Consider the following 25,673-nt stretch of genomic DNA (forward strand, 5'->3'; position numbering starts at 1 on the left):
AACTACTCCTACGGCAAGAAATAAAGCACAGCCTGTAGCACTGCTCCCTCCTCATGGCTGTTTAGAAACTATGGCATTATCCCATTCTGAAAATCAAGATAAATGTGGCACCTGGAACTGTAATGAAGTGTGACTCTTACTTTCAGCACACTCTGAATAATGGGTTTTGTGGAGTTGCATTGGCTTCAGTCAGAACTGCTGTATTTGTGTGGTCACTGATTAGATGAACCAATCTGTTACAGATGGCTCAGCTGTCTTATCGAGATAAATGCCTTTGCTAAGCATGGTCAGACTGCCTCAATTATTTTTTTCTTTGCCTGGGGTTGCTGCTACCCAGCTAAGAGTACAGATTGCTTTACTGGTGCTTTTCTATACTTTACATGCTATACATTATTTTTAATAATCTAGTCTTTGTATTTTCAACCTGACTTCGGAATTCTTTGAGACCGTAAGTACTGTTTGATTCTATTACTAAAACCCATACTCATCAAGTCTTCTGGATTTTGCATTAAAATTTCCTTTTTCTAATTTATAAAACAATAAAATTTACTAAAAATAGGATGTAACACACACCTTTGAAACTTCTAAATGCATAATAGAATCCAGAGAAGGAAGAGAAGCATATAACTGCAACGGCTCCTGAGCTGTATGAAGTATTACTCAGGGAAACATGAAGCTCTCCTGGGCAGTAGGAGCAATGAGAGGACAGAGAACAGGAAATATTGCCAAATCCCTATATGTGACACTAACAGAATTGCAGAATATTGAAAGAATACAGTATTCTCTATATAAATGTTACAGGAATTAAGATTATACTTCTAGCCCGAATGCTAAGGTAAATACAGCTTCTTGCAGAAAACAACAGTGCTGACAAAAAGGGCTCCTCTCTGTCAAGCCTTCCAAAATGTTACCCTCCTCTCGCAGTCAGAGGAAGGCCTTTAACTGGTTTGTCTTAGTTCAAAAACCTGAAGAAATTTGTAGTTTAAAACAGTTCTGTGACAGCTCTGACAGTGGAACGTCACCCTACCCCAAAAAGTGCAGACATGTTCTACAACTCAATGAAAAAGGCCCTTGGGTCAATATTGAACTATTTTACAACTGTCAGACTGCCCATGGAGAAGATGAGCAAATCACCCAGAAATGTGTACAAGCTGTTTTTTCTGAAGTTATGTTTTCATTGAAAATAATATATCTTTAATTTTTGAAGGACTGTTGGTCATTTGTTGAATCCTCAAAGGAAAAGATGATTCATGCTGAACTTCCCATGGAGGTGATTTCAGGGTTTTACAGGGTCCTGTGGACCCAAGGCCTATCATCGAAGGAAAGAATCTGTGTTCTGTCTTGGCAAAGGTGACAGACAGAAATCAAAGAGATAAAAACATAGCAAAGAGTGTGTATTGCACCTGTGGGAAAGTCTGGGAAGAGTGTCAGGAGGAACTGTGTACACATACCACTGCCTGTTTTATCCCCTCAGCCTTTGACTCCTCTCTTCATGCATGTACTTCAGCAAGCTCATACACTTGAGCTTAGATCTGCACCAGCCTCAGGAGTGGTGTTGGCTCACTGAGAGTTCACATCTGTTTCCAACAGGCTGCACAGAGATGGGCAAGGGCTGCCACATCTCCTGGCAGCACAAGACAGCACCCAAAGCTCCGCACAGACTGCGATCTGAATGCTTTCTGATACAGCCACAGAGCCTAAATCCCTGTCATAAACCTCCTGCTTTCTCTCTTCTCCCCTGTACTGGTACGTGCATCATCAGGAGGTACATCCATATAACACTTTCAGTGGGAACAAGAAGTATTTCGGCTGCCTTTTGCCAACTACTGGGAGGAGGGGCGTGAAATTCAGTGGCCATTTTGCACTGTATGGCAGTCTGCCCTTAATCTCTCCCAGTGGAAAAGATTCTGGTGTCCTTATTAAAACAGAAAATGAGGGCTCATGTACCCTCAGTAGGGGTGTCTGTTCTCTACTGCCTTTAGAAGATGCTCACTGGAACTGAATCTCTAGAAGTGGGTGCTTTTCAGACAGAAACAGAGATAAAGAATACTTTGGGGCATGATGAGAGGATTATTCCTGTTGCTATCTTAAATCCTAAATTGTCCTCTTCCAATTATACTTCACTTTTCTACAGGAGAGCTCTGTAGTTTGCAGACAAGCAACACTCAGAGGTTATAACAGTGAGACGGATGATTCCAAGAGCAGATGTCTGAGCATAGTGGTTTGGAAACTAGTATGGTACCATGTGCTAAGGAGCAGGCCTGGAGGAAAGAAAGTGGAACATAAGGAAGGAAATATCCACATTACAACCACTGGTTACCAATCATGAGGCAGCATTAAACCCACTTTTGTTTACAATGCATGGAGAAGGTTCTGCAGTTTATCTGTGCCTATTTCTCAAAAAGCTGATCTGAACTGCTGATAAGATAGATATATAATTTCTTGCTACACACAGGCAAGGCACAAGCTTTCTGGGTCATCATGAGAGAGAAAAGGTTTTCTCGTATTTGTGAGACACAAAGGATTGCCACCAATTGCAGCAGACCTTACTTAGGTCATCACATCTAGTCCATCACATTTTGGTCTCAGAAGTAATTCCAGATATGTAGACACAGTTTTCTAAGGGGAAGAATCTTGTATCCCTTCCAAGGTAAGGAACAACCACAAGACTCTGAATCACCAACCTTTTTTCTTTGCACAGCGGCGTACATAAAATCTCCGAATTCTTTATTTTGTTGTGCCTCTGCCCTTTCCTGCCCTGCCCTCCAAAATTTTCACAGGTATTGGGACTACAGATAAATGCAAATTAACATTACTAAAGCTGACTTACATTTTGCTGAACAATAACACGCTAAGGGAGGGGTTATGTTTGTTGACAGGTTGATGGTAAATGGGACCACAGTGGCATTGAGTCCATATTTCCACCAGGGTGATGTCGCTGCAGCTCAGTCCCAGACGACTGCTGCCACAGATCACATTTGTGCAGCAAATGAAAGCTTAGCTCCAAGTGGCATTACTATGAATTTTTTGCTGCATTACATTATATCCCCCAAGGTGCAGGAGGACATTAGCTGCAAATTTTATGACTAGCGTGCATTAGAAAAATGAAGCCATTAAATTCTCATAAGCTTTTCAATTTTTCATGTTATGCTATCCCAGAAATGCTTTTTGTACTACGAACATGCACCAGTTGCCACAAAGTAAACTCTCTTCCTATTTAAGTATCCTCCCAGTGTCTCAGGCTCTCCCCTTCCCGTTGTTTCAAAATAACTTCATTGTAGGTCCTCATGGCTCAGGGCAATTTTGTTAGAGGCACAAGTGGCCCTGACTGAGATCTGTTTCACCAAGAAAACTATACGCTTGCTACTTCCTGTTAGTTGCATCTTTATATTGTACCTTGGGCTTTTGGATTTTGGCTTAATATTTTTCACTATAGTTCCACTTTCAGCTTATATTTCTTTTCTGTCTTTGTAACTGAATACCAGCATCTAAGATGTCTTTTACACCAATCTATTATCCTCCTCCATTGTCTTTTCTATGAACTTATTGCAAACAATCCTACCCACCAGTTTTTTAGAACTTGTCCACACTTACTTATATTTGTTTGTAGATTTCTATCACACACACCCCGCTCCTGATTGTAGTTTAAAGCTTTTCAGACTGACATTTTCTTCTTTTTGCTGGAAAACCCTGTCTAGCAGAGGCTTCCCTCCAGGCAGAGGGAAGATTCTAATTTTTGGCTGGTTTTGTTGGTTCCAATGCCCTTTCAGGCAATTTCTAAGACCATGAGAACATGTTTCACAGCTTTATAAGACAGGCACAGATCCATCTACCTACTCTTTCCTAGAATGCTGTGAAAACCTCCTGTTTTACTTGCTTCGCTAAATAAAAGGAAAACCTCCAAATATTCCAGCCTGTCCACAAAAGTGGACAAACAGAAATGAGAAATGTACAGAACTGCATTAACAGATGGCTTTGTCAACTGCCTCTGCTTTCCTGTGAACCTGGCTGGGTAATTAAAATGTGTAAACCAAGATCAATTATTACACATTTCCCACTGTGCTGAGTTTCCCACTCTGTAATCTGCACTCCCCAATTAGTTACCCTTTCCTAATTAAACATAGCTACAATATGCAGAATCCTCCCTAACATATCACTCAACAAACATTTTAATCTTTTTTATTAAAAAGATCTTAATATCACAAAAGTGAAAGCGTGGACTCAAGAGAACCCCAGAAGCTACAAATAATCAGGATGGTTGATGCATTAACACGCTTCTGCCTCATCTGTGTCCACTTACAAGTACCGTTTCAAACAAATCACCAGCTTCCCAGTGCTGCTTATGCCTGAACATCATTGCCTTTTTATGTAGTTTATAGCAGAAGTCTGTTCACTGTGCCTAGACAAATAAATTTTAGTTGCATGTGATTGATGTACCAAGGCAAATACAAAGGATAAGCATACCTCAGCTTTACAGCTATCAGTCTGGTTAAGCCTCTCTAGTCATCTTTTCAAAATCAAACATACAACATATATATTTTCATTAGCAAGGGATATTTTGTGCCATCACATTACTCTGTCACCAAATTTGTTTACTTTTCTCTGTAGGTTTCTACAGAGCAGGGTAGTACTGATCAATGTAATGTAATATAATCCTGGAACACTGTGTTAAACAATTTGCATCATGCACATTCCATGGTGAAACTGATGTGAAAACATTAATAAATATTCAGCGTAGGAGCCAGTTAAAGAAAGCCTCTGGAATTCCAGTCTCATGTGCTTAATCCTATAATCTAGATTGCTTCTCTGTTTATTTATACGAGCTTAGCATGCAAACAATTTCATCTGCTGTTTGTAATTGGAATATAAATCTGCTTCGGCACTCTAAAACTCCATTTCAAAATCAACAGTTCATATTAAAAGAACCCTCAATATCTCTAAGTAAGTCAGCTAACTGATGTTTGTAAGATTACAGAATATTTCAAGCACATTTATTAAAACGCACTATCCTTCCCTTTCCTTTGCTCTGCCCTGAGTGCATTTGGTATGCCATGTTTTACTTTGTTATTTTATAGCTTCTGCATTCACATACTCCTGTCACACTCCAAACTCTTCCTTAAAATTCTTAGGGGCACGTTCAAGGAACGTTCAAGGAATTCCAGCCTGCAGATTCTGCTCTTCACTTACTGTGCCCAAAGAATTCGTATTGAAAGGTGAGGTGGAAGAATGCCTTTACTAAAAAGAAACATTCTCTGCCAAGAATACTGGATCTTGTGTTCCCTTAATAAACAATCTACAGTGCCTGAATTTCGTTTGGATAAGGGGTTAAAAGTGCTGCTCATAGTAATATATTAAGACAGCAAAGTGCTGTTAAAACTGAACCAACTCTTCACACCTACCTAGATCCAATGGCTTTCTACACAAATGGCCTTGAATACTTTTACAGTTTCACCTTTCCGTTAGTGGACACACTTTCTTTTTTTTTTGTCATCAGTAACACAAGACTAACAAAACACTGAATTTTCTTGTGTCAGTACAAACCCAGGTGACACAGAGGCAGGATCCTGGTTTCGTGTTCATGTTCACAGGTGTCCTGGTTTCAGCTGGGATAGAGTCAAATTTCTTTGTAGTAGCTAGTATGGGGCTATGTTTTGGACTTTTGCTGGAAACAGTGGTGATAATGTGGAGATGTTTTAATTGTTCCTAAGTAGCAGTTAAGTGCTTGGTTGCTGACTGGGGCTAAACCACGACAACAGGCCATTCTGATGAGGCTGTAAATACCAGGCCATGTTCACAGGCAGGAAATTTCACGCTGGGGTCTAAAACTCAGGCTCAGTGCAGGTAGTTGCACTTGGCTGCTTCTGCAAGGACAAGAATAAGGGCAGGTCCCACCCACATGAGTGGCATGGAGTCCTCTCACCTGCTGTTCAACCAGACCACATCGCCAAATTTTCCAAATAAGAAAATATGTCAGCAATTTGAATTTATTACTCACGACGCAAGTTCTTCACAAGAATAGAATTCCTTCTAATACTGGTAAATACAGCATTTCAGACAGAGCTACACCAAAGCAAAGAATTTGAAACAGAACTAGGACACAGAAACAAGAAAAGTTAATGCTATTTATGATGCCTTAGGTTTCCCATTGTCCCCCCCAGTGAAATATGAGCGATGCATCCTAAAAGTCATTATTTAGGATGTAGTGAACAAAGATGCAATGTACACTAATCCCAGCAGGACACACTTTGGGAAAGGAAACTTAAACCAAAGTGGGTCCTACAGAGATAACACACTGTTCTTGCCACAGAGCTCTCTCCAAATGTGACCAGACCTCAACAGCTGTCACACAGCTTTCAAACTCTCCCTGGATACATAGGAATTAAGCATGAGGGACAGGAAAAAGCATCTGTGGACTGTTATTCAGGAAGAAAGTAATTTTGATTCTGCGAAGTGAGGTTATAAGGACATGGTTGATCTCTACAGCCTACCAGACTTAGTCCCTCAGGAAGCCCCAGAGAGCAAGACAAATGAGAATAAATCAATAACTCTTTGAAGAGGTAACAACTCAAATGTAGAGTTAAGAATACAAAAAGTACAATAGATGAATACAGATGGGGCAGGCAGGGTAACAGCAAGAAGCAGCGAGGATCAGTTTTCACATATCAGTAGATCAATCATGGTGAAGTTCTTGTAGGCGTGACAAAAATCAGCATTTTAGAGAGGGTTTCAGAGGAGGAAAATGAGTTAGCATTACAGATATTCATGTCTGGGACATGCAGCTTATGTCTGAGATGACACAGATGAAGGAGTCAAACGTAGGTTGATTCCCTGTCAAATGCAAGGCTACAAAACAGACTATAGCTGTCAAAGCCAAGGAAATGATGTTGCAGTAACCAAGATGCAAAGTCAGTGACAACTTTGATGAAAGCTCAGCAGTATGTACAGGCAGGAAAAGCTGTCATGCAGACAGAATCAGCAGGATTTTGAAAGAGAGAGGAAGAACTGTGAGCTGAAGGGAACACCCAGATTACCCATTCAAATGAGAAAGCAGCACAGCAGCTGGAAACGGGCATCATGGGAGCCATTAGGCAGATTAAGATTTCCAGGGTAGCAATGTTTTGTTATGGCAAAACAGAGATGAGGGTATGTCAGAGAGGCATTAAGATTGTGGGCTGTACAAAAGTTGATGGAGGCTGAGTGCAGATGCAGATCTACAACACTTTTTACTTGATTTTAGTAATTTCATGCAATATTTAGCTTTGCCTAGACAGCCACTTAACCATTCCAGAAAGGCTGGGCTTTATGTTGTGATCCAATGACTGAAGCTGTTAATATTTTTGTTTTCTTAGAGCCACATCACTTGCCACAGATTACTCAAGCAGATTGCCACAGCTCATTAACATTTTCCACTAGTTAATCCTCAGTTTAGACTAGTGCTTGTACCTCAGTGTGTTCCCAGTACAGAGTTTCTACCACTGCCTTTTCACACTTTTCTCTACTTGATACCCTGATTACTCGTACGACAACAAGCTCTCATTTTGATGAGACTTCGATGTCCCAGTAGCTAGCAACAAGGGCTGCAGCTTCTGATCGGTCTGTACGTACTGGTTTGAGGAACATGTTGGGCCCAGCAACAGGAACCTGAAAGACTGAATGGCAATGCAGAACTCTGTTTTCTGCACTCTTCTTCGTCCCCATTACTTCAAAAAATATCAGCCACTTGTGTCAAGTAAACACCACACCCCAAGTTAAAAGCCTCGTCAGTCCTTGCTACTTATCAAGCTTGCCGATAAAAGTACACAATCACAGACACAACCACAGACACAGACACTAATTAACAACATTCCATTGTGCCACAAATGAGAAATGCCAAGAGATCTACCCTGCTCTGCCCTGCTCCTTACACAGCTCCCGGTTCACGAGCACACATGCACACAGACAGCAGGCAGACAACAATATACAAAGATAATGAACGGGTCTCTAGTGTTTCAGATTTACCTACAACCGTGTCCTTCCATCAGAACTTTAAGAGTGTTTTGCTTCTGGCACTAGCATTAGCAATCCCACAATAAAGACTGTTAAGAAAAATGTTGCTCAACATTAGAGATAGTTAGAAACAGAGTTCCAAAAATCTGGGTGCTTCCCAGGAGCACTCTGCAGATTACTCATGAACTACTAGATACTTTATAAACTGTGCATCGCATAGCTGCTGCCAATGGGTTACGCAAGTCTCTGACCAAAAATAAATAAAATAGAAATTTAATATCCTGATGAAAAGAAGAATGTCTACATCTCGTGTATCAAAGACGCAAACTGAATTTGAAATAAAGGACATGCATATGGAAAGTGCACATATTCGGGGGAGGGGGGCTGGGGTAAAGGGTTAAATGCAGATAAACCTCTCACTGATGAAAATAACATTTGAGTTTAATTTTATATCCAGACTATCCAGTTCACAGTCCTTTCATTCCTACTGTGGGAAAACGGAAACTGGAAAAAAAGTCCCACCAAGGAAGCTCTTTGCTTTCCCTCCTCTTCCTTTTTTTTTTTTTTTTTTTAAACTTTGGAAGTCTGCAATGACCTAAAGAAAATATCAAAACAAAACTGTGTCCAGTATTTTAAAATCAGCTTTCCCTTGGGTCTCAAACTGCATCTGTCCCATGTGCACTGAATTCAGCAGGAATACAGTGTACAATATGACTAAAACATCAGTCTGCAGTGAGGGACAGCAATATATAAAAGTAAGTAGAAAGAAAAAAGCATTTGAGAGGTGAATATGGATGACAAAGCTACTGCTTGGTAGAGTTAACTTCTCTTTCAATGTTTCTAGTCAGTCTCTTTTCTAGACATTTTTATACAGTTTATACTAGACCTAATTGTCCCAAATACAGGGTATCATTTAGTCAATCAACTAGGGCTTTTCAGGGGCATTTCTATGTTCAGCCTGTAATCTTACCTTGTAGGCAGCTTGTCTCATAAACTGCTTTGCAGGCTGCTTCCAAATAGCAGGCACTGTAATGACCCATCTTACTTCAGTGTTTTCAAAGTCCGAGCCTCCTTGGTCACTGAGCTCCTAAATAAAAGAAAAAATAGAGATGAATGCAAAATTATGAGTGTCAACTTTGTAAGGGGACATTATTTTCTGCTGGCTCCAGTAACAGTAACTTTCTCTTTTCCATTTTTTTTCCTGTTACATCTGTGCTATAAATCAGAATTATTGCTAACCTGTCAAGAATGCTTTACCATGCCAAAAGCTGAGATTAGGGTCGATGGCTTCTCAAGGAGGCCTACAGAAGAGTTTACTGCTTAACATGAAGTAGAAAAGTTAGTTTTTCCAAAAGCAGCTCATGCACTGCTGAATATTACAGAACATTTAGGTACATTCTTAGTCACTGTGTGGGACTTGCTGTTAGTTTCAAGAATTCACACGTGCATCTTGATTAATACACAGAAAAATATTAGAGGTATCACTGATGAACATTATGGTTTACAATCTGGATTTTTCAATTACTTCTTTATACACTACTTACCTTTAAATCAAATTTTTACAACTCATTTAACAAGGTGAAGGTACAGTTAAACCCTTTAAGGAAAAAAAAAAAAAGACTGCTCCTTAAAAATTTTGCTTTAAGCAAACAGTCAAGACTAGTTTAGTTCTTTTACTGTCCTTCCCCCCCCTTAAAAAGAGGAAAGTGTGTATTGCATTTGCAAATTAGGTGATATACTGACATGTTTTGGGAAAGGTTCCAAGTAAAATGTCATTACCATATGTCCTATCTAAATCTCCATCCAAACAGGGAAAGGTTCAGAAAGGTGAACAACGGGCCTTTAGAATGTAAAAAAATGTTTCTGCTTGCGCTGTGCCAAGGTGTTGTGTTTGTTTAGCTATGCTGCAGTTCAAAAACCCATGCTAGAAAAGTAGGACCTTTATACCGCACAGGGCACTAGGAGTGGAGAGATTATAGTCCAAAGTAACAGTTCATTTGCATCACTTGTCTAATTAGTTTCAGCAGGCACTCATAAATCACAGGGATTTATTTATTAACACTGAGAAAGGATGTAGCCCTGAGAAAGGCAGCACAGTGAATACACAGGATTGTACCCAACACCATTCATCCTCACCAAGAATTTCCCCTGACTATGCACAGCTTCAGGTCTGCGACTCCACAATCAACCCCAAAATCTAGTTAAATAAGTCTTTGACAATATGAGGAGCCTGAGTTGTAATGGTAGGATTGTTTCTCTGTAGCCATAAAGAACAGACTAAGATCTCACAGAGAATAAATTAAACCCATTCAAAGAAGTAGGTTAGTTTTTAACAACTAGGCTATTTTAAACAATGCTTGGTTGGATGAACATTCTGATTTGACCCAGCAACTACAATGCTTACGTTGACATTACAGTGGTGCATTTGAAGCCAATGTGTACTTAACTCACATTTAACTGTTTATGTGAGATTTTAAATCTCAGAAACTGTTTGCTGGGGACATGTATTTCATAGAAGAATGTGAAAAACAATCTTATGACCCAAGAAGAATACTACAAAAAAAATTAGTATTGCAACATTTCAAATGGGAAATGGAAAATAAAATGCATTTTCCCTAACAACACCAGCCGGGTGGGGGGGGGGGAAGAAGCCAACATAAATGGAGGCAGTCCATCAGAACACAATATGAATTTACAAATTACACCTCTACAGATGTCTGTCTTACTTTTTGGCTGTCCCTAATGCTTGTTATATTTTCTGCATAAATGCACATTCAGGATCAGGGCAACCAAACAGCATCTCACAGCACGACATGAAATTCACCCCTGCAAAGGGTCAGCACAGGGCCAAAATACCACAGCCTAGCTGCGGCTCTTTGGCACGCACACTACAGTTTAACTGTGTAAAACAGAATAAAGGAGTGTTGTGCAAAGGTACCCGAGTTGGTTTGGGTAATGGAGGCTATATATCTCTGCTGGTGCAGAATTCCACATAGGGTAATATACTGAACCTCTCAGTGCAATCAAGAGGCCTTTACAGATCATTGCACCACTGTAATTACACTATTTCCACCAGGCTAGCCAGCTTGTACACCTCAGCAGGTCATATTTGTGCAGACTTACAGTGAGATTCAAGTCACCAAATTATAAACGAGCTTTCAATAATCTTTCTATTACATAATAAATCCAGTTCATCCAACTTCCCTTTGCTTAATCGGTGACAACAAAGTCAGGTCGGGGTAGGAGATGTCTGTAGGTGCCCATTCTATTGCGTTTCACAGTGCCAAACTCTAACATGAGAGAACCTGGCATGAACACAGAACAATCCATCAAGCCAGCAGCAGAAGTGTAGGGGACAAGGCCAGGACCCTGACTCAAATTTAATTCCTGACTTTCAGCTCCTGCATTTTTAAATTTTATTTTCCAATCAATGTTTTTTCCATTAAAAAAGTAGTAGAAAATATTTAAGCTGGTAAGAAGACACTCAGAACTCTGCTTCACAGTGATACACTTGCTAGTATTGAATGAAGCTTCCCTTGTGCAAAGGGAAATCACTTCAGGCTGTTGCGAGCTCTTCAGAGTCCACAGCCTGCCTACAGTTTCTATAGCTGCCTTGCTTTGTTTACATCAAATACTACTGAGGTCAAAGCTTGGCAAGGTTAGCAGTGTTAAGCTCACATTTATACCGGTTATAAATACAGAAAATCTAGATAAGGAAGCATTACCCTACCTTTAACGCCTGTTCCTTAAAGAATTGCAGAGCATAAGCAAATATCTCAAGTGCTTTGATTTTTTTGCCATTTGCAGCTGTCAGGTCCGTCTCCATGGTAAGATTCTACATGAAAGAAAATAACTGGAAGTTATTAAGAGGAAAAGGTAAACATGAAATTAATTCCCGCTGCCTGAGGAAAGGGAATTCTTTATCCACCTGGCTAGGAAAAAGTGACAAAATTGTTCTTAAGAGGATCTAACTCATCATGCTCCAGGAAATTCAAGTGACATTTGCTGCTTATTTTAGACTTCATTTTTAAACGCCTATCACATCTACAAATAACTGCAGGCAGAGAGAGAAATATGGACTAAATATTAAATAATTGCAACAAATGTATTTGTAATTAATTACAACAAAGCAGCATATGCAAGATATTTAATCCAAGTTAAGAGTTAAAAGCGTAGATTTTTGGCTTCCTACCAACACACAAAACCAGAAAACACCTCAATACAGAAAGTACTGGCCAAGTCCCAAAGCTCTAGAATGGCTTGGTTTAAAGACAAAAATATAATCAGTAGGAGTAACGTCAAATTAGCAGCATGATTTGCGCTTGCAGTTTTGACAATGAACTCTGGGTAAATGTGCTCCTCTGCACTACAGTTCAGTATGGCTCCTATATTCTACTGCTGCTTTCGAGCAAATTTATAGAACAAACCGACCTCGCAGAGACTCCCTAGACAGCTATGAATTTCACCCAGGAGAACTAGGACATGAAGACCTAACAAAGCAGATACTGAACTTCTAAGATTGAGAAAGAAGGCTGGCGAAATACACTCGCCAAATGGAGGGAGAAGCAAAACGAAACATACTGTTAACTCAGAAGTTTACTTTATTTACTCTCTAAACTTAGAAATAGAGCTGCTTCACATCTAGTTCACAATCTTTAGGCAACATCTAGCACTATCCACAGGAAGATGATCTGAGCAGCAAATGCACGATTATCCTAGAGAGCTGGTTATTACTTACACCAGTGGTATGTAGCTTCATCTTGAACTTTTCAAAATACAACCAGTGCTTTGATTCAGTGGGATCCAGGTCATGGTAGAAATCTCTTGCTGCATAACCAAAGCTATGAAACTTTCTCTCTGGTGTTAGAAGGATAGTAGTTGGTGTCTTCTGACTGGATACGCCTGGATCTCCTCCTTCCCATCGTCTGTCCAACAAATGAAACAGCTTCGGTAAGTGATACTAAGCAGAAAAAATAGTGTATCATGAGAAAAGAATCTGGTGGCAGATTGCACAGACTGCTTTCCCCTCCAAAGACACTAATTTTGATCCTTATAATACCAAAACCAAGTGCTTTTACTCACATCCAAGAAAAAAGGACTGTAATTTTAATTTCAACAAGTCAATAAATTTTGCAGTTAGTTGTATATTTTTAAAGGACATAACGATACTGTCTTTGATAAAAATACAGGTTCCTTGAAGCAAGCCACTCACAATTAACAAGGAAACAGTATTACACTTACATTTTCAAACTAAACATACATGTGTAATAAATATTGTAAGGAAAAAAAAATCAAGTAGTTATCCAAGAACACTACAAATGAAAACTCAAATCCTCAAAATGGCCTACCCAACTGCCAATCAAACTTCATGCATGCTTACTTGTATGGGATATTTTTCCCCATTTTGAACTAGGGACCTGTTCAAGTCAGCTGAACACCACTGCAGAGAAGTCAATTAAAGCCCTGTTTCTGTCAGAGAAATCTCTCTGAAGCAAGACAAGCCAGTTCAAGCAACACCTCTCCGTGTACCTAATTTCCTGGACACCTGAAGCTCTGAAGACGTGTCTGTGGGTGTTGAACTCTGTGTTGCACTCTCTGCTCACCTGAAGTTGATGGATTTTGTGTATTAAATGCCCAAAATGCTGTAAAAATTTTAGTCTGTCAAAAATAAAACAGACTCCCCCAGCCCCCAAGTATCGTATAGGCACCGCTCCCTCACCACCATCCATTGAAATAATGAATAAAACTAACCCATCTTATCAAGATTGTGAAGGTATTTTCAAGGATGCCCAAGAAGCACAAAAGTATTAAGGCGAAAGCAACATGAGGCTCCTTTCACAGAACGGATAAGGAAATAAGTAAGAACATCGAATATGGGAACAACCACTAAATGCAGCAGAAACTGGGGAGGCATGGGGGCCAACAAGGTAAGGCAGTAGAAAGTTGTACCACAGAGACAACTGTGAGCATTCTTGTCTTCTCCTCACTTATCCATCGAAAAAAAAAGCAGAACGGAAGAAGAAGAAACTCACATTACTGTTTGCCCTCATGCCATATACACGTGCTTTCAGCATGGGAAACACACACTAAGCAGGCAACATTGTCTTAAAAAAGCGTCAGTGGAAAATCTGCTTTGTGCTGTCAGACGTGATCATAATGCAGCTCAAACAGGAGGCAACTGCATTCATTATTTAACCACATGTTGATTGTTTTTTTCTAAAGATAGCAAAACACACTTCCATAATATACTCCTGCCAAAGTCCTCGTTCTGAAGCACAAAAAGATTGCCTTGTTCTGTGGTACTTGTTCATGTGACACAGGAAGATTATGCAGTAGGAAAGTCGTTTCCATTTCACTCTCAGAAGCAGTTGAGCCAAATGAAAATTAATTGGCCTCCAGACTGAGGCAGATAACTGATGTTCTGAATTTCAATCTAAGGGGTTAATTCTTGGCCAAACAACATGGAACAGGATCTTCTAAAGCGCTGGGAACCCTTCAGACCATTCCACTAAATCAAAAAGAGCAAAATCTGCCCCTTCTTGCACCAGCAGCAGTGATGGCAGGAAACCACCATGCCTATGAATTTACTTCAGTAGAGAGGGCAATACCACTGCTCTGAAAGCAGAAAAAGTATTATGAGCAGTGGATTGATTTCCACTTTCATCCACTCGGAAAAAGCTTTCCTAAATCTCCCTAGCCCAGCTGCTCAGCCCCTAAGCTGTCATCAGCTGGCAAGGGCTCTGCTCCATGTCGTTTCTTCTAACCTGCTGCTAAAAACATACTTGGTCAACTCCAGAGTCTTTGAGTAGGTGTTACAGCAAACACATGGCTCCAGCGTGAAGAAGCTGGGATCCCACAGCCCGTGAACAGAAAATTGCACCAGAACGTTAAATCCCACACACCCGCTGCGAGCAGAGAGGAGACAGACTGGTATCGTTTTCACTTGGAATCATTAATGATTCATTCTGAGTCACCAGTGGGAAAGTCTATAAATAGGATGTGGCTAATAATAATTGTTCTTTATTTTTCATTATGGCTAGGCACATTTTCTCTTTCTGGAATAAGTACACTTAAGGCACAGTTTAAACAAAGACAAATCGATGCTCAGTGGTGCGGGCTGAAATTTTGGAAGCCACCTGGAGAATTGGATGTTTGTTTCCTGATGAGTTTCCGATGGAAACTAGACATGGTAATCATTCAGCAAGTTCTGAAGTTCTCAGCCTGCTTTACTGTTCAATCACAGAAAGTGCAATTAGGAAACAGAAGGGGAAGTCCTACTTTACCATTTGCAATCAGAGCTTTAAAAATATTCCTGTGTGACATCTTTTCTAGAGAGCCGCAGCTGCAGACAAAGGCATGTGCATGGTATCTCCTGACTGGGACCCTTTCTCAGGAGGAACCCTAGCCTCACCAGTTAGTAGAGGCTTCTAGTCAATGGGGCTAGGATTTCAACACCTTCATTTGCAGTTTTCTTTTATGATCCCAATACAGGCAAAATGATGGTAATAATGCTCTTGGGGGGAAAAAATTGAGATGCCTGTTAAGAGCACGGCCTAACACAAGCCAGCAGTACTCTCCAAATGGCAATGTTAGGTATACGGTTGGAACCGATGATCCAACTAGTAAGGGTTGACAGATGTGAAGTATTACCTAAAAATCGATAAAACAGTAACTAATGTTATGCAATCAAGATAGTCATTCATCGATCATCTAGAAACACACGCCCAACTCCAAACACATGCCTTAGCTTACTGAAGTGAAGGAGGCTACTCATCAATTTAAAGCTAGGTATATGCTTAAAGAACTTTTTTAGGTCATTGCTTATGAATTCGGTTGGGTTTCTGGGAGGGTTTTTTTTTGGTGGGGGTTTTTTGGTTTTATTTGGGGGGGCAGGGAGGTGGGGGGGGTTGGGGAGGGGGATGTTGTGGGGTTTTTTGTTTGCTTTTTTGTTTAAGTACTGGGCACCACAGCAAAAAAACACACACAGTCAAAAACATGACTTTGTCTAGTAATTACACAACTAGAATCACAACTTTGCTGACACTACACTCAGACTTGGTACTAAAGCCCTGTGTGTTCACTCTTTTCTGAAGTAGGACCTTCTAAATAAACCCATCTTACCCTTCACTGAGACATTTACAGAAAAGCAGCTTTGTTAAAAGGCAGTCAGAACTCTAAATGTCTGGAAAGGATCAACACTAAAGAGGGAAGGTGGAAAAAATGTTAGAAGCAAAGAGAACCATGCATCATTGCTCTGCAGTATTTTAATGTAAACATTCGTGAGTGCAGGCGGGAAGTTACATTTACTCTGCTGAAATATTTGTAAATTATCCTACATGTAAGCCCTCCTATACACAGATTTTGAACTTCTTAATACCGTCTCAGCTACCTAAGCCTTACTTTGATATATATATAATTCTTTATGAGTTCATGCATATTTATGTATAAATATATATATAATATACATTATTTCATAATTCAGCTTCAGCTATATCTTTGCCAAAATCCTCCCCTGCCAGCAATTTTTTTTTTTTTTTTTTTGGTGGTGGTGGTAAATCATTCTTGGTATTAAAATATTTACCATTGTTTGAAATACTTGTTGGAAACCTGAATACTTCTCCCCCCCCAAAATGTGCTCCTCCCTTCTCACTGGAAATTGATCAATTCATTTCATTTCTTTCCGCCTCAGGATCTCATACAATATCTACACATGTCTGAAATCACAATCATGCTACCATTATTGCATACGGAACAGAATATGGCGTTCTGAAGCATAAGTAGTAAAATAGGATTTAAGATTTGGAACATACTCTCAGCTGGCCACTTCGCACCTAGATTTCAGTGTCTCAGTGATCTACAGCAGGAAGTCTAGTACCCTGGAAGGAGAATATAGTCTGTAATTTACTGCAGCGTGGTGTGAACCCAAGGGCAAAATCAAGTCCTAAGGTAAAATTTTGAGTCTTAAGGGCCAGGCTTAAGGGCTAGACTCCTAAAGGGCTTAAAGGACATCCCTAAAACCAGTAAGGATTTCACACAGTAAAATCTCCAAAGAGATTATAAGAACAGCACGGTATATAGGATTTAGGCTTCTTCAGGTACAGCTTCAGAGATGTCTTCCCTCATTTCATCCAACTTCTTTAAGAAATTTAATTATTTGCTGTCAAAAGAGAACAGGAATTAATAAACATGGGTTCTGATTCTACAACCCTGTAACCTGTCTGAGACAACAACACATGGCATGTCCTTTGACTTCTAGCCTCACGCAGCTTCCTGCGTTGTTTGCTGAACAATAGGTAGGTGGGATGCAGAAAAGGCCTCGAAGCATTACCCGTCCATACTGAAAATGGTGGGTGTCTTTTTAACTGGATGGCCTAATACCATTCCAGAATTTACATCTGTATTAGGTCTCTGAAATACTTTGCAACCATATATAAACCAGCTATGCAGACTGACTGCACAATCAATACTGTCTACTGAGATTTAGAGAGCTGCATTCAGCTAGCATCTTTGAATAGAAGAATTACAGTATATCACACTGCACTACAGCAAGTTAGTCTTTTTGCCCTTTTGTTCTCAGTATTACAGTACTATAAACAGTACATTACCTATTGCTATACCAGCAGCTTTGTTTAGAAGAACTTCTACAGCTAAGTTTTTCATACATACCTTATTTACATGTGAAATTACCTGTATCTTGGTCTTGTAACAATACAGTAATATTAAAGACACTTTAATAAGAATTGTATAGGTTTTTAGTTGTAAAAAAACAAACTTTAGAAAAAATAAAAACCACTATAAATACGGTTTGTAGGGCAATCCTTTCATGTATCTGCCATAACAGATTTTGCATTTGTCATTGCATAATATTTATATGCATAGATTTATATTGTGTTGATTTAATCAAGAAATAAAAAATAAAACCCCCTAGATGATAGCATCTAAAATCCTTCCCTTATACACGTATAATACAGAACAGATTTCACATCAAACTTTAATTTTCACATTCATGCCTTTTGGTTGCTTATTTCCCAGTATCACTGGGTCTTTATCAGAGATCTGATTATATATATATAAAATATATATATAACATATATTTATTTATACATAAATATGCATGAAATCAGCCAAATAAACTACCAGTTTCTGGGTGCAAGTAACTAAGTGTACAACTGTATACAAGCATGATTCCAGGGGACGGGCAGTTCCTGGGAAATGCCATGAACCTTAATAAATGTGTAGTTTCTCTCAATCTCAGAGATAAGGGCATCCTGACTTAATTATTATCACTGTTCCCTGAATAATTCAAAATACTCACTGATCCCTCCTTTTACCCACGTCATCTTGTAAACTCAGCAAAATAACAGTGAAAGGATGTGTTCACATTGATTATTAAAGCAGATTAGAATAAAATAATATGCAAAAAGACTATAACCATGAGAAAGGTGTACACTTTGGAAACACTAGACAAATCTAGACACTTCAAGCTCCTGTAGAAAATATCTAGAGCTACTGCAGACAATCCATGTTATCACGATCAAAAAATAAATGCTGCATTGCAGCTCTTACCTCATTACATGAATACATTCTGGTTCCTTGGTGAAGCTGTAGGCGTAGCCACTGGATGTTGTGCCAAAATCAATAGCCACAACAACAAGAAATAACTGTTCTACAGCATCATCTGCATCAGAGTCCTTCTGTTAAATAGCAGAAGCAAAATAGACAGAGTCACTGATTAGAATAATTGTAACCTGTCTTACCTTTCAGTGTTTCTGCTCTCTGAGACATGCATATCTCTTCAGTGGAAATAAGGATTTCCCTAAAGCTGCATTTCTGACCAAAGTTGATACCAGAAAGCCGCACATTCCAATGGAAGTAGGAATTCAATATACAACTCAGTGTATTTGCTGGACCCTTTTATACCTAACCTTCTGAATCAAGAGTTTCCTTCATACTAATTTCTTGGAACAGTTATTATCTTGTATCATTAAAACTTATGGCTAAACATGATGTTATTCGGGCTGGGTTTTCTGTTTTGTTTTGGTTTTTTCTTAAATTGATCAACTGAAGAACATGTTTCTATCCATCAATGTAGTATATTTGGGACTTATTTGGTCATTTTAGGAGTTACCTATGTCATAACCTTGAACATGACGTACTACTACCACTCAAAACTAGTGGAGACAGAACAACCCAAAACATAGCGACAAGCTTTATATCCTATGGTAATTCATACACAGAATCATATAGGTTGGGAAAGACCTTTAAGATCATAGAGTCCAACCATAAACCTAACACTGCCAGTCTACCACTAAACCATGTCCTGAAGCACCCACATCCAAATGTCATTTAAATACCTCCAGGGATGGTATCCACACCTTCCCGGGGCAGCCTGTTCCAATCCCCAACAACACTTTCAGTGAAGTAATATTTCCTAATATCTAGTCTAAAACAATTTACTTATAAAGATTTTACATAACACTTATTTTGTAAACACTATATGCATTCTTTCCTCCTGCCTGTGCTAAAATGTGGAAACTGTTCAGCTGCTTATAGTGAATTTGAATCCTTCTCCCTGCCTCACGTATCTTACGTAACTCCTTTATCTCCATGCCTGCTACTTCCAGCACCTTTCTATTGCAACCCTACATTTTCCAAGATCGTCCCATAGGTATGCTATTTAAAATGGAGAAGAGAGAGTAACAAGGTTTGGTCTCAACTAATGAAACACTTGTTTGGATTTTCCTAATAAATCTTTTCAACTACAGCAATAGGTTATGTATATGTCTTCCTCAAAGAGTTTAAGGAGCAAATCTAACTGAAAGATGATATAAATTCATCAGTATGACAGCAGTAAAAGGGGGAATTTCTATACTATATGGAGAAGGAAGGGAATAAAAGCAAAAATTTACAAGAGAACACTCTGGAAATCCTGAGGAGGGATGTTATACCACTCTGAACCTGATTCAAAGAGCTAAAGGAAGAAATCTGACAAGGGTATCAATGTGTTCTGAACATGATCCCTTGCAGTATCAAGAAATATACTGTGCATATGCTGTGTTACAGATGATGCAGATGATCTTAAAAACAGATGGGACTTAGTTTTAATGGGAGTTTGTCAACAAAATGAACACGACGTATAAGAAATTAAAACACACTACCTTTATGGGACATTTGCTTTCTTCTAAAAACTTAGAGAAGTGGCTATTTTCCTTAAGAAACTAAAACAGTTCTATTCTGAGATTCTCTATACATATATGTTGGACAAGATTCTTTTCTCTGAGAATTCAGATTTTACTGTTGAATACCATGTATATCCTTTTTTTTCTGAACAGAATGAAACTTTTCAGGGGCTGCCTAAATAAATCAGTGATAAAGACAGGGAACCCTGAGGATCAAGAAGCCCCTGCCTTTGGTATAAAAACATGCAGGAGCAAATCCATCAGCTCAGCAAGACAGAAAAAAAAGCAAAACTGGGACCCCAACGAAATGAATGAGAGCTCTGTCACCAACTCCAGTGTGACCAAGATTTCACTTAAGACTATGGATAACAAGAACAATCATGGTATGAGGAAATGACAACTTTCTAAAGACACTACATGCCACCAAACAGGCAGGAGAAAGTAATGTCAACATGCAGTATGTTAAGAGTACATTTCTTACCACGATATGTGATGGAGACAGTGGAGTTATTCCAGGGTCTCCCAAACTTTTGGCTGGCGATGAGTAAGCAGATGTGGAAACTGCATCTGAAAGGAAACAAAAATTCTTCAGTGTCAGCAAGCAGAATGAGTAGGATAGGACAGTTGCTTTTCATACTGCTACATTATCTTCTTCTTGTAACAAATCTGCTAAAAAAAGAAAGCAAATTCCACAGCTGCCAAGTAAAATATATTTTTTTTCCCTTACAACATGCTAAGACAAACAACTGCAGTTTTGGTTTTAATTTTTTTTTCTGAACTTAATGACTAACTTCCATTCTTTTGCCTATTACGTTACCATGTATAATCTTAAAAGTCTTCCTAAATATATTCAGAAGTCACCGTTGAAACAAGTAGCTTGAACTATATACACTGACATTAATGGCCTAAGATTTAAATATGTGAATGCAGAAACTAAACACAAGTTGTGAGATCAAAAAAGACAGACCCCTTTTAACAGAAAAAGAGGAGTTGATAACAATTTGGCTACGCAGTAAGAGCAAGTTGCAATTATTCCATCATGAACCTTTATTCTGAAACTTTCCCAATACTGTCTCTGTTTTTATTCTTCAATACACTCTGCACTGAAACATCTTGCAGCTGTTAATATTACTGCAGGACAGAAACCAGCTGGGAAAAATGAAAGTATTATTAACACATCATCAAAGGAATATTTTCACCCTGCACACAATACTGAAATTTCATTTAAAGAAACATACCAAATGAGTTACAAATACTGTAATACACTGTTTCTGTTTTTTCTTCTGATATTCACCACATTAATGATAGAAAAGGAAATGGCTTATTAAAATTATTAAGCACTGATGACTCAGATGGATTTATATATAATATATTCTCTTATGAAAACTGCAATTGTTTATCAAGACGAAATGTAGAAAAGGTGCCCTACACCCTGTGCATGCTCACAGCTCCTCTGTCCCCAGATTTAAGCCTTGAGTTTGCTGAATTCTCTTCTGTAGAATACAAGCTAATTAGATGTAATGCAGAATTATTTAATAAGTCTCTAAAGATTAACAACATCTAAAATCTAATAATAGATATTAGATAATACATTTTAACTTATTTTTATCACCTACTTAGGTGTATCACACAATAAAATGCATATTTATGTATAGTGTGCAATTCCTAGATATAACTGATAAGTCAGAGCATTATTCTAAGATGACACAAGAGCTGCTCTCCAAGAAAGGACCTCAGAACTACTTAATGAAGAATCCTGTTGTTCCTGGTAATCAGGTAGGTGTCGTTTCCCAGGGAAGATGCAAAAACTCTGCAGTAGGCAACTATGGGATAATCTGACCACGGGGGAATCTTCCTCCAAATCTTAATATTGCTCTAGTAACAATGCTTATTTCTGTTCAGGCTGATCTTCAGAAGTATTTGCAGAAGCAAAATATTCACATTTCCTTTACAAGTTCTTCAAGAATTTATTTTATTCCTCTTGTGGTAAAGTACAAAAAGCCACAGGCCACACGTGGCAAGCACAGAATCTGCCTCAGTTCATAAAGATATAGTTAGATCAGGGACCACTGCCAGCCTCAGATGCTGTTATCAGCCTCTTCTGTGCAATTTCTTCCTCTTTTCAAAACAGATTAATTTTTGTACCATCAACATGGCATTTTTTGTAGAATTGAAGAACAATATTTCAGCACAGGGGAAAAAAGGAATTAGTAACAGAACAGGTTCCTTGCATCCTGCTGTCATTCCTGACTGGACCAGAAGCAGTACTTCCTGAGCAGACCAGGACTCTGTAATACTGACTCAACATCTTTGGAAGCTGGTACATATGCCCCACGAAGGATGCTGGCTTTGGAGCCTAAAAATGTAGGCATCAAATCACTATCTATGTGTTTTCAGCTTTTCTCTTCGTTACTAATTCTCTTCATTACCTGTTTCAGCACTCGTGTTTCAGCAACCTGTTTTCCAGCCTGTCTCCAGTTATCAGTCTGGGTGTACTTTGAGAAGTTATTTATAGCTCTACATGCAACTCAGAAAATCCCATGTGACAGTATACACATTTTTTTGTCTCTCAGAGAGCAGCGATTAAATAACCAGTGCAATATTCATATTCATCCAATGAAACTGTGCTAACTTGGGTGGTGTTCTATCAATAATTTATTCAACCCAATTAATTTGTGGTAATCCAGAGGTATAGAGTGTATACAAGGACACGCACTGTACCAACAATTACAAAAATATTTTCTAACAAATAAAAAACATTAAACAGAGATGGGAGGTCTGCCTTAGCCACCTGTAGAAAATATCACTTAAAACAGAAAACAGACTTCAATATTTTCATCAAAATAAATAGTCCATTTCAATTTCAGAATGCTCTTGAAAACTGAGGCATAAAAGCTTGACTTGTGGAAGGTCTAACTTTTTCTAGTTCTCATCAACTGCTCAAATCTGCTGGATGGTTAAGCTCTTGGTGATTTATCAGTATTTTTTGACCAGAGGAAAAAAATCCTTTGAAACCCATGACCATTCTGCACTGTATTCACCACTGCTCCTGCAAATACCCAGCTAAACAAAATAATTCTACAGTGAGTCCTACATGCCACCAGCACAGAGTGTTGTTGGATCAAGAGAGGAAAATCACAGAAGACAATGTTACAACATCTAAAGTAGCAAACTAAAATTTTAACCGACACATTCTGTTACAGTGACTGTAGAGCTGCTATCGCGTTGGCACGAGCAGCAGTTGCACTGCAGTGCAACTCATTTCATGAGACTAATCATGTGCAATAATTCGGGCATCCATAATTGTTATATTGTAAATCAGCTGTTAAGAGAGGTCCCAACATTACCAGAGAGTTTGCAAAGTTAATAAATGAATGAGTGTAGTTCAGAATACCGGGAAGTTAAAAAGTCATTTATCAGAGCAGTTGGCATTTGCAGAAAATGGGTTGCAAGCCATTCACCCTGGATTTAATGCCAAGAGTTCTTCTAACAAGTAGTGAAATAGTTGTTAAAACTAAATGAAATTAGGAAATTTGTAACATTATACTATCTAACCCATCTGAAAGGGGTTGAAATATACTTGTCCATGTGGGAGCTTTAATATTTTGTTGAGTTAGCGTTTGCTTGGGGAACACATGCATTTTTTTGTGTGCATGTGTAAAAATGCACAATTTTTAGACCTGTGTTCCAAAGGGTGTTAAATACATGGATATTCTAGGATATTTTAAAATCTCTTCTTTCTAAAGGACTGTGATTGGTTGATCTTAAATAGAAAAAAAAAAAAAAAGCCTCTGTTTCAAGCCAGAGAATGGCTAATGGTTGCAAGGAACCCAACTTGCAATCATGCAACAACCAAAAAAAAAAAAAAAAAAAAGGAAAAGATGCCTAGCCTTTGTAAATTCCTCTTCTTAACAATTTAAAAAGATGTCCTGGGTAGTATCATGGTATTTGGAACAGTTCTTGGGAGTAGGATGACTTATTAAGGCTTCTGTAACAAAAAAGCACAAGTAGTGTCCCACATAGCTCAAGTTCCAGCTTTATCTCCCATGTTTACTGAGGATCACTATCTGTGTCAAACTACAGACTATGAAAAAAACATATCGCTAAACAGCAGGCTTTAAATAAGCATTTGATTCTTGACAACCCGCATGCCAAAATAAATGGAGGAATCTGATTTAGAATCTGAATTATAGTAAGTCTTCGAACACACCAATATTTTAAAAACTTCTGATACAAACTTCTTGAATAAAAATCCTTTCATTTACTCTGTACACTGATGCCTATAATCATTAACTTGAAATATGACTTTGTATATCAGGGGTTTTGACAGCTAACTAAGTCTGTATAGAATGAATTTGACCACACCATTACAATTTCTGACCTGAGTGCTGACACAAGCATTTGTCAAAGAACACCTAGTGCATTTTCAAGGTGACCAAAAGAAAAGGGAAAATAGAGAAGACACTCTTTTTCAGCATTTTTTTCCTTCTTTTTTACATTGAAAGGTTGTTTGCAAACTCCCAAACAATTACAGACTGGTGAAATTATGAGATCAGCACATACTGTATTAATAATGAATCATGTCCATTATCATATTAGCTGCAATTGCTGGTTTAGCAGATCTAATCTGAATTTTTTCTTTTCATCTAAACACATGCAAGGGTTTATTTTCTGCGGTTTCCTGCAATAGCTAATCAGTTTACATTTTTCTGTTTTTTCACTAAATGATCAGCCATGTTCTAGATTTCCAAGTTCGCTGATGACAAAATGCAACAAAGGATTAACCTTTAAGTGTCACAGAATACAGAGTAAAAGCAAAGTCCACAGCATTTCTAAGAACTTAGCTGATGTAGTGTGAACATTTCACTAATAGCATGCTCAGCTGAATCTGATTTTGTAAGAGATCTAGAGAGCAGGACCAAGCTAATTTTTTATTTAGAAAGATCAGTTAATGGAAGCTGATCTCCTCTGGAAGACTATCAGTCTGTTCTGAATAGTTGGGAGCCCCTGTCACACATTCCTACTCAGGACCAGAAAAATGACTTCTAGTAAACCACTGAAAGTATCAGACACGGACCACTACAGTCCCAGATGATCAGTTTTAAGACAGCAGGCTTAAACCTGCTTAAGAAAGACTACTGCTAAACCTTGCAGTTGTAAGTCACTGAGGCAGTAGGTACTAAAACAAACATTTTTTTCAGCAGTTACACAAAATCTTCACTTTCCTATTAAAATCAGCTTTTATTAAATATCTGAATCTTATATAATTCAGCTACCAGGCATCAGCAAAATTTTCTGCTTCACATGAGGGAAATTGTTCATTTCAACAGCAAAGTGGCATGCCATAGCAGTGGATTCTCTACTAACAGAAGGTTCCCTGTAATCCACATAGCACAGACAACAGATAAGCTAAAGTTTTTGCAAGCATACATTGTCCCTAAGGAAGAATCAAAGAAGACAAGTAAACGCAGGAATTCAGGAAGCAGGATATGCTGCTCAACAGCATAA

General features: G+C 38.6%; 1 protein-coding gene across 3 annotated transcripts in view; it reads right to left on the reverse strand.

Moving 5' to 3' along the window:
• Positions 1 to 25,673, reverse strand: part of HSPA12A (heat shock protein family A (Hsp70) member 12A) — a 104,572-nt gene that overhangs the window by 24,124 nt on the left and 54,775 nt on the right. For all 3 annotated transcript variants that reach the window (XM_075108231.1, XM_075108230.1, XM_075108229.1), the window contains 5 exons: positions 20,647 to 20,732; positions 18,553 to 18,680; positions 12,725 to 12,911; positions 11,717 to 11,821; positions 8,957 to 9,073 (listed from right to left, as the gene is read on the reverse strand). In XM_075108231.1, the coding sequence (XP_074964332.1) occupies positions 8,957 to 9,073; positions 11,717 to 11,821; positions 12,725 to 12,911; positions 18,553 to 18,557 (414 nt within the window). In that variant the 5' untranslated portion in view covers positions 18,558 to 18,680; positions 20,647 to 20,732. The remainder of the gene's footprint in view (positions 1 to 8,956; positions 9,074 to 11,716; positions 11,822 to 12,724; positions 12,912 to 18,552; positions 18,681 to 20,646; positions 20,733 to 25,673) is intronic.

Source organism: Phalacrocorax aristotelis, chromosome 12 (genome assembly GCF_949628215.1).
Source record: "Phalacrocorax aristotelis chromosome 12, bGulAri2.1, whole genome shotgun sequence".
Taxonomy (NCBI): Eukaryota; Metazoa; Chordata; class Aves; order Suliformes; family Phalacrocoracidae; genus Phalacrocorax; species Phalacrocorax aristotelis.